This window comes from Pseudomyrmex gracilis, unplaced genomic scaffold (assembly GCF_002006095.1).
Source record: "Pseudomyrmex gracilis isolate BER0280 unplaced genomic scaffold, ASM200609v1 scaffold_53, whole genome shotgun sequence".
Classification (NCBI taxonomy): Eukaryota; Metazoa; Arthropoda; class Insecta; order Hymenoptera; family Formicidae; genus Pseudomyrmex; species Pseudomyrmex gracilis.
The window spans coordinates 361,865-378,179 of NW_018020637.1; the positions used below are offsets into that span (position 1 = coordinate 361,865).

Below are 16,315 nucleotides of genomic sequence, written 5' to 3' on the forward strand. Positions count from 1 at the left end.
CGCTCGAAGAACATCAAAATTTATGAGAAGCGTATATTATTGTCATTCATTATGCAAAATACTGGCGGAATTAATATAACGAATGCAAAATTGCAAGCTTTATTTGATTTCTACATATGCTAAGCGAATGTTTTCACATTCGTTGGTTTTTCCATGCGATTTAACGTAAAAATTAAAAAAAATTATTTGCAGCGGACAGTTTTCTCGCGGATGCGCATTTTTTTACATAATTTATTAGTTACAATATTATCGTATTTTGTCACAGTTGTATAATTTATCGATCCAATGTGTTTTGTATTGCGCATACATTACGAAATTTTCGCGCAAATTCTCGGAATTATTATTCTCCAACTTTTGATGACAGTCAAAATGCTGTCAACGACGGTGCGTGCGACAGTGTAAAAATTGATTGCATCGGAAATTGCATCGACACGCACGCAAATAGTTGGCATCGCAATTGCGCGTCGTTTCGCGCGCGCATCTCGCAACAGACGACGATTCTGTCTCGCCGCTGATCAGTTAAGCGCATTGACAAAGAGAGAGAGAGAGAGAGGCGTCGATCGTGACGGGTCTTAACGAGAACCCAGACCATTGATCGATCGATCTCTGACCCGCGAATTGGCGAAATAAATATACGCGCTTCGTGACCGAAAAAGGTTCGGTCGAGAGTGAATCGCTAAACTTCTCTCCGAAGAAAATTTCTCAGAGCGTTAATCTCGAAACCAATTAACGTTCTCATTAAATCTTGAATAAAATCGCGTCACACATGACTCGAGAATCTCGACAAAACAAGAGGAAATAATTGAGTGTCTCGACTCGTATCTCGTCGCTATTGTATAACGAATATTTAGAACGGTCTGTCGAGTTAATTGCAAAAATAAATGTGGAAAAGAGACAGAAAAAAAGCGTTGATAGATAAATGATCAACATTTTTATCCGATGCACTTTCTTGATTTTTTCCTTGAATGGTTGATAATAAAAGCGTTTTTATATGTCCTTTCGTGTGTGTGTGTGTGTGTGTGTGTGTGTGTGTATGTATGTATGTTTAAAAATTTTAATAAGACTCCTATCTGTACCGATCTTTATCGCGTCTCAATGCGATCATTACTGCACGTTATTTTCAGGATTTGACCGTCACCGACGACACAGTCCTCGAAGACCACAACGAGGATCCCACTTTAGTACAAATGAGGCTAATTGGCGACGGAGGTAAGAGAAAAAAAGAAAAAGTTGTTATATAACGTAAAGTAAAATACACATTTGCCTGATAGCGTGTAATTAAAATTTTATTGAACAGTTTATAATAAAACTCGACTTTTAAGGATGTCGATTGTAAAAGTCAGCATTGGCAGAGTGCTGCGAAAGAGTCGGGGTTTGACCTTTCGTTGATGGATTTTAAAAACGTCCATTCTTTCGAAATTTAATTGACCGAATAGAGCAATATTCTTTCAAATTTTCGAATCTCTGTGTAACTTTGTACTGAGATAAATTTGTTACGATAACTTCGCGCGCACACTGTTTACCGATTAAATCACGCAAACAATCACGCACGAAGTGTACACGCTGTTTCCGTAAGTGTACTGAGTGTGTTTCGCTTTTACTCTCTTACACAGTCGTCGAGAGCATCATGAGGGGCGAGGTCGTCGGCATGACACCGAGGAGGTCGAGGTCATCGACTGCTCTGACGCACGCGCTCGTCGTGGTGAGTGAAATCCAATTTCGTTCTATTATTAAACCGTTCTGCATAGTTTATGATCAGCGAATATATCGTAAACAAGAGAGATATATATCGGACGCGCCTTTATATTCTGCATAATGCCGCACGCATATATAATATATTTATGTCACACACGCTCGTAAGAAAATCGAGTTAATGTTGTGATTTAACTCTCGCACATATACAACTCTATTTTCCACTTTACGTGATATTATTAGACACTCGATAAACAGTAATTTTTTTTCTTTTTTTTTCTTTTTTTTTTTTATGTAATCAATGATACCGCATCGGCGTTTTATAAATATCCAAATTTGCAAGGTAATTTTATTTCAAGGATTTTAACGGCACGGAGACACATATCGCAAAGTATAACAATAATAATATTTACTAGGAATATTTAACTATATAGAGATTTTTGAAACATTTCAAAGTTCTTCGTTTCTTCTTCGCTGAAGAGTCACAATTTTTTGCAACTCACTCGCGCGGTTTCTGTCGATCTTTTTAACACAAAATCTAGTTTCGCTCACATCTCTGTCACGCCTACGCTTCGCGAGCGCGCCATATCCGATTATGTGTTTATCGCGCGAAGCCGTTGAATTAGCATTAATCTGAATTTCTACTTGCGTTTTAATGATTGCGAGTAGACGATGTTTCGCAAGAACACTTATTTACACGCACATGATGAACGGATAGCGGGTCGAACGATTCACAGCGACCGAGTCACGAATTAAAAGCGCGATAATCTCGCGCCGAGGCAAACATCTTCTTCGTCGCGCGCGTGACGATAGCGTGTGCGCTCCTCGTTGTCACGTGGTAAGCCGTAATTGGAATCGGGTCGACGTGCCCTGTTCCGAAAGGGGAAATCGCTGCCGGTATAATCGCTCCTCCGCTTTTGCAACACGTTGCGCGCTTCGTCGTGTACACGTTGACGACGTATTCCGAGACATCGATCACGTGTTACTCTCTCGTTATATCGGGGCTCCGGGTTTGTTGCGGCGAGAAGTATTCGTTACGACACGAATGGCGAAGATACGACCATTGTACGTGTGATACATTTTGTTGTGCGAGTAATTTTTTTTTTTTTTTTGTGAAATTTTTTTAACTCGCGTTGGTTTGCTGACAATAAATTCGCGACGTTTTTATTGAGATAAAGTATATTATATTTGCGAGAGTGAGGTATTCTATCGATGTGTAATGTCGTCGTCTTGAAGGTTTTATCAAACGGTTATTGTGTTACTCGAGCTTGCAGATAAGCGGATGAACGGAAAATGGGACATCGATTATCGATTGTACAGATATCTTTAACGAAACCCAGTGACATCGCGCCGATGATGTTATTGTACACACCCGGCGCAAAGATAACAATCGCGCTGATATTTTCATAAAATATAACCGAAGGAGGTTAACAGTCACATGCGCGGTCTAAAATTTGCACCGTTTTGTAAATTTGCTCGAAGGACAAAATATTTCTCTCTTCTCTCCGGGCGCTTTAAAATGGAGTACTCGAGTTACGGTAATTTGCAATATTGAGTTTGTGCAAAAGTGATCGCGCGATCACGAAACGTACGGAAAAACGCTTGTTCTCTCGAAAATTTCTTCGTGAAATGTTTCGATTGACAATTGACAATTCGGCCGGCTTTAAATAACGTGTTTTTGTCCGACAAAATAGATGAGAAATATTTCACCAGAGAAAAATTATCGGGGAAAACATTGAGGGATTTTCCGATGTATATAAATCGACGGGAGGTAACGCGCGCGCGTATCGAGCGTTTCCCTTTAACACGGCAAATCAATAGAGTCGGAGCTTGCGGCACCCTCGGGCTTTCAGGAATCGGAAAGCCCGGAATAGAGTCCGTTGCTACCTTAGCGGCCGACTTCCGTTCGTCGTGTACGCGCGAATACCCCACCTCCCTATTTCTCTCTCTCTCTCTCTCTCTCTCTTTCTCCCTTTCCACCTTCTCTTCCCTTCTCGATTTTCCGTCGAGGCGGCAATCGAGGACATAGTTGTCGCGCGCTCGCACGCTCGCACCGTGAATTTCTCCTCGCGAGAGTGAGACGTGCGCATCTCCTACGAATTCAGGATAATTACGCGATCGACAAATTACGGACGACAGCACGTGGATATTATTAGATCGCGGACATCGATATCAGAAAATAAAATGCCGTCAAAATTCTTCTCGAGTGCGATATATCGCGCAAGTTATATTCCGTGCGAAGTCTATTATCATTCTCCGTAAATAAACCTACAAAAAAAAACCAACAACTCTCTCGCTGCAAACTAGCTAATTAATAAAGAAATTGAGTAATTTTGTCTTTTTTGTATAATGTAGATCAGATCCCGTCGACTCGGCGTTCCATTTCGCGGATTTGCGTTGTCAAATTTGTGTCGGCGCGCGAATCGCCGTGCGATTTATCGCCTTCCGCGACATCTGAATTTGCCATCTACCTACCGCTTGCCTGCGACGCAAACGCGACGAGAATAACGATCGATTGTAATTACGTATTCTGTTCGGAACCACGCTGACACGGAATCGTTATTAACCGCAACCTCTCGGAAAATAATAATTAAGCAGCGCCGCCACGTTTATCTTTTTCCGATTCGACGTGAGACACTCTCGATCCCGAAATAATACCGTTACAATCTCGTGCAAAAGTAACCTACGCCACTTGAATGTCACATTTGTAGCGTCGATTCATTTCGTCCCGCCATACGTTGTATCTCCCGTAGTACAGCGCGGAGAGAGAGAGCGAGAGATCCTTACCTAAATACACACAGACGTCCGTCAAATTGAATAATGCGAGTCTCCGGTGTCTCTCGCTGTGATACGTCGCGCTAATCTTCGCGCGCACGCGATAACGATTTCATTATCAGATTCTTTGTTTTGTTACACATACAGAGTGTCTGAACAATTTTGACACGGTCCAAGTATGAGAATAGATTGGATCGATCTGTCAGAAAAGTCATTTACCAATTTGCGAATTTTGCGCAATATATTTACTTGAATTATTTAATTAATTAATGAGCGTGTAAGAAACGATAGCGCGCGGATTCTGTGCGCGTGTATAATTTTCACTTAGTTAAAGAAAACTATTGTATCTCGCGCAGTTTCCTGGCAACTAGAGAAACGGAGCAGACGGTGACACACAGCTTTTTGCGATCAGCTGATTGTCACAACTGAAAATCATACATACCCACAAAGTCCGGAGCGCTCACTTCTCACGCGCTCATTTGCGCTCACATTAATTAATTAATTAATATTGCAGTAAGTTTGCGGAATGATAAATAACTCTTCTGTTCAGATTAATTACTTCGGCTGTCAAAATTTTTCAGACACTCTGCATACATATCACAATGAAATAAATTTAGCACATTTATTATTAAGCGCACCTATTATTTTTCAGGCGGACTGTTAGCTTTTGTAATTTCATATACATATATATATATATATTTCTTTTACGAAAAGTTCACAAAAACCTCAATTGTCTTCGTATTTAGCGACGAAAAATGAAGGAGAGGTGGCGGTAATAAAATATAATAGGCATTCATCCAAGTCTCGTTAAAGGGAAATCGGATTCATCATAAAATTTATAAAGGACGCTTCGAGAGCGGCTCTATACGCTTCTCGTTTAAATGGACTCGATTTAGTTTCGCGTCGGACATGCTCATTCGTCTCAGGACTTAGGGCAATTTATCGACGGCTCGGTGCATTCCGCCGCGTTGCAAAGGTCACGGAAGAAAGTAATTCCTTGGCTGGTTTCCACCTTGCTCCCGTCTCGCAAGGAGGATAATCGCCGGGCGGAGATGGATTCCGCTGCGACGAAAGAAAATGATTTATGAACGCCCTTCGGGAACGAACGAAGAGAAGAAACGGGAAAGGGAGAAGAGCTACGAAAAGTCTCTGCTTCTCCCCCCCTCTTTTTGCATTAATGGCATTGTAAGATCGAAGGAAGCGGGAATTCGGAAAGTTTCCACAAAGTTTTCCTCGAAGAAAATCTGAAAAGTAGGAACAACTCGTTCCCTCGCGCGCGCGCGCAGCACGAGGCGCGGTTCCGCAAACTCCGCGAGAATCCGGGAGCGTCGAAACTTAGGGAAAGAGAATTGCACGTTAACGATAGAAAGTTCGTAGTTGTCAAAGCGTGGGGCGGGTGTACTAGTCCTTTTAAAGCGGCCGTGGCGGCAGGACTCGGCAACTCGGCAACTTCTGATTACCGTTTCTAATTTTCCGCCATCGCCTGGCAGATCGCCGGGTCCGCGCGCGCGCGCGCGCGCGGTACCCGCGAGTTTTCGCGACTTATTCTGCTTGTTCGCGCAGAAAAGTTACCGTCGCAATTCCCGCGATTAGATCTTTCTCGCGCTGCGCTGCTTACGGCGAGCAATTTGCCGCGTTAAATCGCATTTTTACAGCTTTCCAGTCGGCAGTGAAGCGTTAAAGGTCGCGCATTAGCCGAACATTAAGAAACGCGTTTTCGCGCGCTCTTTCTCTCTTCCTCTCTCTAATAACGTAAAATTCACACGATCAAGGTTTGCGCACTCGTAACTCGAAAATGAGATTTTAATAACAGCGTGCTCAACTGACATCGCGCTCAATTATCGAAGAGAGATTGATGATATTGAGGCTGTGCGGATAAATCATCGAAACTTTAGGTGATGGTTTTTAATATCACCTATGTGTGTGATTTACGTGCACAATAATTCGCGGATATCGTAACACATTAATATTTCTTTATGAATGTTTGCACATAATATTTGTTTATGAAAAACTTCTGTATCAAATTAATGTTCGTTTGCGCAATTGGGCGAGAGAAAGATGATTTCTGATGTGAGGCGTAATGTTCGCGGAACAGCTCGTAAGTTAAAATCTATGTAGGAAACGCGAGTCTCTATAAACTTCCCGTAGTGTTCGTCTATTTCCGTAATACATACAGGAGCATCTCTCCCGTAAGCTGCATACAAACTTCTGGTAGAATTCGCGAGTCATATCAGGTATACTTCGGTTCGCGAGCGACGCGACGACGTCGGAAAGTTCGAGGTTGGCTTATACAAGTTCGAAAACTCGCGGAAAGGGATTAAACCTCGTGACTACTGCCACGTAATGCGACTCGCTCGCTCGCGAGAGAGAGAGAGAAAGAGGAAACAGAGTTTCCGCGAAGACGATCGTTAGAAAAGAGTTTACGCGCCGACGAAGAAGAAAAACACTCGCCTTTGAAATATCAATCATCGCGTCTTTGCTTCTCGGCTCCGTGCGCTTTTGGGGATTTATCAACATTCGCGTTTCCTTGAAATCTTGGTGAAGCGAGAAGTTTGTAACGCGCGACTGATGTTTTTTAACAGCGATAATGATGTAAATCAAGTAAAAAAATATATAATTAAATATTTTATATATAATAACAACTTCGCAAAATTTCGCGAAATTAATTTTTGCGCGCGCGATAATAGCGTTTTTTTTAATCAAGAGTTTATTTAATATTTACAATTAAATATATATTGTAGAACGATTGAAATGAAATTATATAATAACAGTGGTTGTATAAAATTGTTTAAAAAACATAACTTGATAAAATTAATTAATTAAATATTAATTTTTTTAACATAACATATATATATATGAAATAGTAATTTTTGAAAACGTAATTTGTGATTCAAGAACGGGTACGATTTAAATGCAACGAAATTTGTGCATAAATCGTGAAATTTCCACGAATTTTCGCGAATAACAACTATTCGTTCACATACTGGGTCACTTTTATTCTTTCCTTTTCTGGGCGCTAGTTGTGCCGTGACCTCGATTACTTTTGCAGCGGGAATAAAGTCGCGCGCCGCGACAACGCGCCAAAAAGAAGAAAGAGTCTTTCCGTAATTTCTCTTCGACCGTCATTTCCTTCATTTCTCATTAAATTCGCAAACGTCTTCCGCGGCGGTGGTGGATGAATACCCAGATTCGAGACTTCAATTACGAAGCCGTCTCTGGTGCCGCGCAAAGTGCGCAACAGTGTCCCTGTCGCGTGTGTGTGTGCGCGCGCGCGCGCGTTCTCGCAACTTTCGTATAAACGATACTCGTCGCCGTGCTCTTGGACTACCTCGCAAAAGCGGTTAAATCCTCGGAACAAGTCCCGCGAGCGAGCGAAAGTTTCGCACCACTCAGAAATCCCGGTTAAATCCAACCTTTGCAACTATTTTCAGATGTAGATCTCACGTGTCTCGCGATATATTTATAATTCGTTTTCTTCGCTCTTTTAGTTGAGCAACTCTTTAAGAAGGTAAGGGAGAACATATATTACCTCTACTATTATTAGAATAATTTTTCTGAGCGTTATAGGCACACACACACACACACACACTTGTATATTTATTTTATCAGTCGATAAAAAAAACGAAGGCACAGAGAGAAGTTTCAAACACGATTGTTACGCGATCCTTCGTACAAGAGTTAGATTTCTCAAATGTATCGGGAATCGAACAGCGATAGAGAGGTTTATGATAATAAATAGAGATAAAGGAATGACAACGTGATCACGGGTCACTTATAGTTTCGAGTTTCCTAAAGCTCGGCAGGGGATCGCGATAACTACACCACTGTCCCGATACTACTTGCAGAGGGAGATTCGATTTACTCGGGCCAGTAAATATCGGGCAAACACCCCTCTCTCTGATTCGGAGCAGTTGGCTGGTCGCCAGTCTCCCTCGGATTCTCTCAAGTTCACCTGGTACGATCGACTCGTGAGCTTTCTCTCACTCCCTTTCATTCCGCGCGTCTTCTCTTTCTTTCTTTCTCTCTTTCTCCCCTTTTTGATTCATTCGCCGCTCTCTCGTTTCCCGCCGTCTCATCCTCTTTTTATGCCTTCCTGGCCCCAGTCCGCTTTAGAGGATCGTTTCGCCAATAGGGGTGGTTGGCCGAGTCTACACACCAGTCCAAGGGAAACAGCTTGTGGCGTGTTGAGGGTAAGAGAGAGAGAGAGAGAGAGAGAGAGAAAAAGAGAGAGAAGGGAGAAAAGGATAACGAACTCGAAGGACACGCGCTGACGAGGAGAAGGACGAAGAGACTAGAAAGGAGAAACAGGAAGGGTAATGGCACGAGAAGGCCGAGCGCGACAGTGAGCCGGCGATCGTGAGGGTGAGAGTGATGGGAAGAGAAACACACGAAAGGAGTATCAGAGAGATGGGTAGGTGGCGGATGAGCAGGGAAAGGGTACGGCGTGGCTCGGTGCTGTGAACCCAGAATAGGAATCGGCACTCGAGAATGGTGTAAGGGGGTGCGTAGCGTGGAAAGTAGGTGGGGCAGGGGTAGCTGGCTGGCTGGCTGGCTGGCTGGATGGCTGGCTGGCTGGCTTGGCTGACTGGATGGTGTTGGGGCGGCGGTCGGTAGCTGTATTGATTCTCGGGCAGGTCACGCGGGTGGGGACCATCCACCGGCGCCGTCGGGGTTGGTGGCGGCACGAAGGGCTGCGGGCGGCGAACTGGGAGTGAGCAATGTTGGATGGTTGGCGCGCGAAACACACCTCTACCCTACCCTATCTCTACCTCTACCTACCACTACCTATCCCTGGCCCGCCGGGCTGACACAAAACATCGCCCTGCAAATTGGTTAATTTCGTGCCGAAAGCTGCGGAAATTCCACCAAGTATGTATCCAACTGCTCCGTGTTGCAAACCATTCCCTTGTCCTTCCACTTTTTCTCCTTTTATTGTGAAAATAGAGTTAAAGGAGTCCAGGGCCGCGCACGCAGTTCTCCCAAGTGCCTCGCCTGTTCTTACCCCAGTTTGTCTCGCGCGAAGCGAATTCTCCGGATAACCCCCGCTCCCCATTCTTCTTCTTTCGTCGTTCTGTTTACGTCGCGACGATGATATAGACAACAGAATTGTGCATTCGACGTCGAGCCCGGAGTCAGGAGATGGGAGGGAAAGCGGTTGGGCACGTGTCTTTAGCGTTCTGAGCACGTTGGATATCGCGCATATTAAACTCTTATAGCCCAACGTGTCTCTAAACTTAATTACTTGCTTTTCTAAACGTTAATTTACAAAAATAATAATTCAACGGTATAAAATATTATACATATTGCGGTAAAACAATTTGAAAGAAACGTTTTCTCTCTCCCAAAAATCTCTTCCTGTGCGCGACAAAATTATGAAATAAAATTCTTCTCGCGTATTTTTCTCGTTAAACTAATCAACGTTGTGTAATGACAAAAACTAACGCGCAATCTTCGCAATGACGAAACAACTTTGAAAGCCTCTGATGTGATAATCCCATATGTGCAATATATATGTCGTCAAGAGTTTAGGGTTAAATCGCTTATAAAACGGTCGAGCGTTAACCCCGTCTGGTATAAAGCGGTATAAAACCCTAGCGCGACGGCGAGTAGATGAATTCGTCGGATAGCATCGATCGGGATGCGTCTGGTCGCGTTGATACGTTATCGTCGATCGGACGAGCAACCTGTCACTCACGCGAACATTAATTATCGCCTCGCATAATCGTCACGCGCACAGAAAGTGGGTTTCGCGCCGTGTCCTACAAACCCGTGCCTCCCCACTGCAACTTCCTTCCGCTAGACGCGCGCCGCCCCGTGTAATATAAGGTAATCCAACTTCGATAAAAACTTTCGCGCAAGTTTAATTGCGCGGAGAACTCCCCGCGAGAGAGAAACCTCGTTAATATCGGGGGCGCGTTACCATCGACACCTCGGCGCAGAAATAATTGCTATCCTCGTCGATATAACGTCCACAGCTGATACATCGGATTGCTCCGCTCGTAAAGTTCGATCGCGGAGTTAAGAGACCGGTTAAAGTTTAACGCTCCGAAGTAGACTAAACAGTTTACGATATCGCGCTATGAATTTTTTTGCTGCCTTTTTTTTTTTAATCAGAAAAATCTGACTTTCTGAGTGTAGAGATTCTCGATGTAAATAAGAGTGTGCGTTTTTATGTCTCCTCACTTTGACGCCCAAGTGATCTCGCGATCAGATATCGTTTCTAGACGCGCTTCGATCGCTGCGATATATTGACTCACTTCCGCGACACGGAATTTCGTACGATCGAATTTTCCCCTCGTGGAACGCGGGGACAGAATCATTTATTTCTCGGCTGCTCCCCACGTGGAGGAAGGGGTTGACCCTGGTGGCGCATTCTCCTTGAATCTTGCGAAGGGCTGTTTGTGTCGCTTCACTCGGGCGATATTGTTGACGCGAGAACAGGAGTGTGGCGCGCGCGTACACACACACACACACAAACAGCTGGTTGGCGCATATCACGAACCTTTCGTATGCTCTCATTGTTGCATCTGTGTGCACGATGTATCCGCGCGCACGTCTACTCCCATTCGAGGGGGGAAAGACTCCTGGGGAAGCTGACGCGCGCACACCCTTACATACACGCAAGAGGTACAGATAACAATATATATATATATAGACATATACACACGCACACACAAATGCACACACAGAGTTGCGCGGCGGTTGGCGCCAGAAGGCCTTCGTCGCCCGTTCCACCTGTTTGTGCGGGAGTTTCCCCGCGAAACTTTCAGTTGCCGAACAACAAAGTTCCCGGCTGGCCGAACTACTGCCGCGAAACGGACGGCGCTCCGCGTTCCCGCTGGTAGATCGATACTTTGTAAGCCGCATAAATAAAGCCGCGGCTCTGTGTGCTGTTGCGACTTTGTGCCGGCTTCCCGCCTTCCTGTCGAGAGAGAGTTTAGGGAGTAGTAGAGTCGTGGCGTTTCAAGAGAGAGAGAGAGAGAGGTCACGTCGACAGACGGAACGTCGATGGTTCGAGCGGTATGACGGTTACGTCGATTTCTGTGGGAAATCGTCGGGAGGAGCATAATAGCGGTCTCGGACGCTTTTGTGCGAAGCGAACGCGACGTGTATAAGGGACATCGCGAAGAAGGGAAGTTTTTCCATAAATGAGCTATGAGAGATAGAGAAAAAAGAAACGAGATGTGCCGTTGAGAAAAAAACTGAATGATAATGATGGTTTCTACGTTATTTGTACGATGTAATACCGTAATTAAGTCGCGTTAAAAAATAATGTGATTTTTGCAAATTCAAATCCACTAGTAGAGGAACGGAATGTAACGAAAGATAAATAAAGTTTATTATTTTTAAGTATTATCTTTCTATTTCTGAGATTTTGAGATAGAATGAGTATAAGTTGCGCGCCAGAAAAATATGCCAAGAATTTCGTCAATTTTAACGTGTATCTAAAGTTAAAAGCTGAATATAAACTGAGAGAACTGTGCGCTATACCGCAATTTGTGTGTAGCTTAAACAATGTGTTTTCATAATTGTTCTTAAGACAATTTAATTAATAGATATATTTATTATTAGATTTATTATTGGTACTATGTGATAAATTTTCATAAGTGTAACATTCCCAACATATTATATAAGGTATAGATTTTTTGCAAGCTAATTTTTTCGCGAGTTCATTTTTCGCGTTCGCATATCGCGGCAACACGTCGGCGAATTATCGCCCGAGACATCCCCCAGAGCTCTCACGTTGGAAGAGAGATTCTGGGAAAATATTTCAGAATCTCGGCGAGCGCACACACACACACACACACAGGAAGGAAACAACGAGAGACACGCGAGTTCATAGAGATCCTTCCCTCACACAACGTTTTTTTTCCTCTATCTTTTTTCGTTTTTCTTCGCGCTCTTTTCTCCCTTGTCCTCGTTCAATATTGATTGCCGATAAATTCCGCGTAGCCATACTCGGCTAAGCGTAAAGGTAGCCATTTCGTTCACGGTTCGCCGATTCACAATGGGCTTCCGCCTAGAATCCTGGCTTCTGCTCACGTACGTGGGGCGCAGAAATTAGTGAATGTATGTACGTCGTGCAGATTGCCCGGTGCCAGCGGCAAAGTGGCCCTTTATTTCCAGACGACGTAAAGATATCTGTCTCGGAGACTTTGACATTAAAGATAAAGGCGCTATCTTTTTTTTTTCTGTTTGACGTTACGATCGCGTAGTAATTTTTCTTTTAATTGCTAGTTAAATACGAAATTGTCTAATTTTTTGTTTTTACTAAATTACTCGCTGCTTTTTATCTGACTGCAAATTTTCGCGAACAAATTGCACGTGAGAAAGAGAGACAGATAATGAGCGAATTTAACAAACTCTCACGTATTGTGTGTTTTTGGACGTAATTTTTTGGTATATTAAAATTTTATTGTTATACGAGAACACGCACGCACACACATACGCGCGCGCGCAAAAAAAAAAAGAGCGGTCTAAATTTTTACCAAATTATTCGGACAGATCTCGTGACGTTTAACAAAAGTGCAGACTCGCGGAGAAGAGTGGAGAGGCGAGGGAGAAGGGAAACGTAAGAGCAGAATTTTACAACGTCGTATATCGCTCGGACGTTGATGTTTTTCGCGAGATCGTGTTATACTCTCGGTGTATGTAAAAAAGAAGCGTGATCGGAAGCCGATAATCCGGCAATCACTCTGAATGCAGGTAACGCCGATTCGGCTATTGATGGCGCGTTTTCTGAAATTCGTTGGTCGCGTCTCACGGTCGAATAAATCGAAAGCACTGTGTGCAGGAATCGGGAACGCGCCACGGCGCATCGCATTAAGAAACGCGCCGTAAAATCGCAAAGTTTTTCGCTCGACGAGCTCGAATGGCCGAATGCCACGCTGGTTGAAAATCGATATTCGCTCCGCTTTGCCGTGCGCCCAGAGGGAGCTCTCTCGGAGAGTAAGTTCTTATTGCCTCAATATAATGCGAACGACGCGCTATATCGCGGGAACCGATCCTGACCTACAATCGGAGTTTAGGAAAGGATAATAATACCAGTACCTCCCCTGGGATACAAGTTATCTTTTTTGGTTCATTTTATTTCAATGATCTTTATTTTAAGAGATTACGGTTTTTTTTCAGATAGCATAAAGATGAACGGATCGGAACTTTAGCGGAAAATTTGAAAGAAGATATGCGTGGAGATTAATAATGTACGCAAAAAAATTAATTTGGTCGAGAATTTTTAATTTTAATTTTTCTTATTGGATTTTGTTTTTTTTTTTTTTTTATTTAATACGTTCTCGCTTTAAATACTCGCAAGAACAATATGAAGCAAATCCGTGAAACTTTCCATATACACATATATTCGCTGGAAATACAATTTCCAAGATTATTTTTATTGAATGATTAATTCCGGCATATTTCGCATTTTTAAATTTCACGTACCAGTTTTGCAGATACTTTAATCAAGTATTAATAATAATAAGTTACGCGTTCGTTGCTGAATGTGTGATATTTGCAACGGGGAATTATTCTTTGTTATATTTTTTATGCATCAGTCCGTAAGAATTTAAATATTAACGCGCGCGGCAGAGGACAAAAATTCGTGGAAAATTACGAAAATCCGTTTACACAAATGTTTCGAACGCGTCTGTGAGATTTTCTTTCGATGTTTGATCGCCGATTCATCTAACTGGCGCACTTTGCGGAGACGCACATTTTTTTTCCCCGTTAAAAGGAGCGTTGTACTCTCGTGTATCTCCAATTTGTGTAATTGAAATTTTCAATAAAAATGAGCGCTCTCTCGTGCAAGCGCGTAATAGTCTCTTGGAGCGGGTAGCGACAGCGGTGAGAACGTCCTCCAGAGCGACGTGCGACGAATTCCACGGCACGACCGCGTAATCCAATTAATTACGATTCCGCGATCGCTCGAATGCAACTTCTCGTTCTCGTGAAAGGGCCTCCCTTTCGCATCCCTCTCGCCCCTCTCTCTCTCTCTCTTCCCTTTGCAACTCCCTGGCGCAACTCTCTCGAGCGTTTGGTTGAGTTGAATTTTTGCGGTTCTCGTTCGCGTGTTATTCTCGTTCTCCGCCATTTGTCCGTATTATATCGTAACACAGTTACACGGTCTAATTTTATTCAAACATTCACGCAACTCATGTTGAAACCACATCGATTATTCGAGCTGTTAAAAATTTAATATGTCAAAGAAGCAGAAGAGAGTAGAGGAAATAAGTAGGATAAGAAGGAAAATGTTGCAAATTGATGTTTAGTTTCCGAGTTGGAACGAAATCGAAAGTCGTCGCGCACATGCTCGCAAAAAAAAAGTACACACGAATCCAATGTAGAGATGGAGAACTAGCAAGAGCCTAACCCTATCTAGAAGCGCGACGGAGGAAGCGGAAGAGGAGAGGGAAGTGAGCGGGTGGTAGTCGACAGTTTATCGCATATGCATCATCGTGTGCGCCGGCGAGTTTGCAATATTATCGTATACTCGCGTGACACTCCTGGCTTTCGAAGGCGGCTGCTGCTCGTGGGATGACGACCGTGCATCAGGGACGCCGGATGAACGAGACAAGGGAAAAGCGAACGTATAGGGGTAGTCCAGGAGGTAGACGCGAACTGTCAACGGAGGGGAAGGAGAGAAACGGGCGAGATCAGTCCTCTCCACCGCTACTCGCGCGCGGGTCAAAGAGAAGGGAGGAAGTCTGGCGGCGGCGAGCGTGTAGTTGACGAGCTGGTTACCGGGTGGTGGAAGCTGCCGTCGTGGTGAGGCGAAGAAGAGGGGGACCTCATAGGGCGGGTGGGTGTGATGGGGGGAAACAGGCGATCTCGCGTAGCTCGCGCCAGTAGACGGCAGCACTGCGGCCGGGGTGTATCGCAGTTCGCGTCTGATCCTCAGCAACGCGCTTTTGTCCTAACGCCTGGTCGACCTATCGTCCGTCGTCTCGAGGGTGAAGGTGCCTGGCCGACGTTTTCCCCCCACCCCGCATCTCCCCCCGCACACGCGCGCACCCGTCCGCCCCTCTTTCCTTCCCTCCCTTCTTGTCGTTCTCGCCGAGGTGGTTCTCCTATTGTTGTGGTCTTGACCGGCCCGCGCGCGACGCCTGCACGGGGGCTGTAACATCGCGCCGGGACCTGCTTTTTGTCCTGCGGTTCTTCCCCGGAGATTAGCGCGAGACGTAACAGTGCGATCGGAAAGCGGTATCGGAAAGCGCAACCAAGATAAAGAGGGGGAAGAAGGAGAAAGAGCGAAAGAGGGAGAAAGGTGATTATGTGAGAGAACGTCGCCGGTGAAGATAGCGGCTTCTGCCTGGCTGGCTGGCTGGCTGGGCGGACGGGCCGCAAGAAATCAAGGCGCAGGAGGATTCGTGGTATCAAATATCCGGTCGATAATGCGTCGTTGTGATGTTGATCGGTGACAGCTGAAGAAGGGAAACTGCTCCGGCTTCGTTTATTCCCCGAGGACATGGGCGGGGACTACGCCTGAGGACTGCGGAGTCACGAACGGTCTCGAGATAGAGATGCTCATTGCTGCGAGCATGGTGGAAAGTTTCTCCGCGTTCCGAAAGAGGAGATTGTCCGGAACCGATCGGGAAGGGACTCTTGATTGACTCTCGGTGCTCTTCTTCTTCTTCTTCTTCTTCTTCTCATCTTTGAAAATTATCGGAGTGCGAGTTCTTTTGTCAATCAATAGCCGCGTTACGTTGCTATCGCAATTTACACACAAGTGAAAGCTGATAACAGCAGGATATTTATAGCTCCGAGTGATGTAGCTTCTTATCAATGATATATTGTGGAGAAGACGTTTTCTTTCTAGTTGATCTGCTGCTGCTTCGCGTCACCGACGTCAATT

The 16,315-nt window shown here is 44.5% G+C and overlaps 1 protein-coding gene across 1 annotated transcript in view; it reads left to right on the plus strand.

Moving 5' to 3' along the window:
• Positions 1-16,315, plus strand: part of LOC109853693 (probable JmjC domain-containing histone demethylation protein 2C) — a 168,078-nt gene that overhangs the window by 55,450 nt on the left and 96,313 nt on the right. The window contains exons 5-6 of the mRNA XM_020426039.1: positions 1,125-1,209; positions 1,614-1,702. Coding sequence (XP_020281628.1) covers positions 1,125-1,209; positions 1,614-1,702 — 174 coding nt within the window. The remainder of the gene's footprint in view (positions 1-1,124; positions 1,210-1,613; positions 1,703-16,315) is intronic.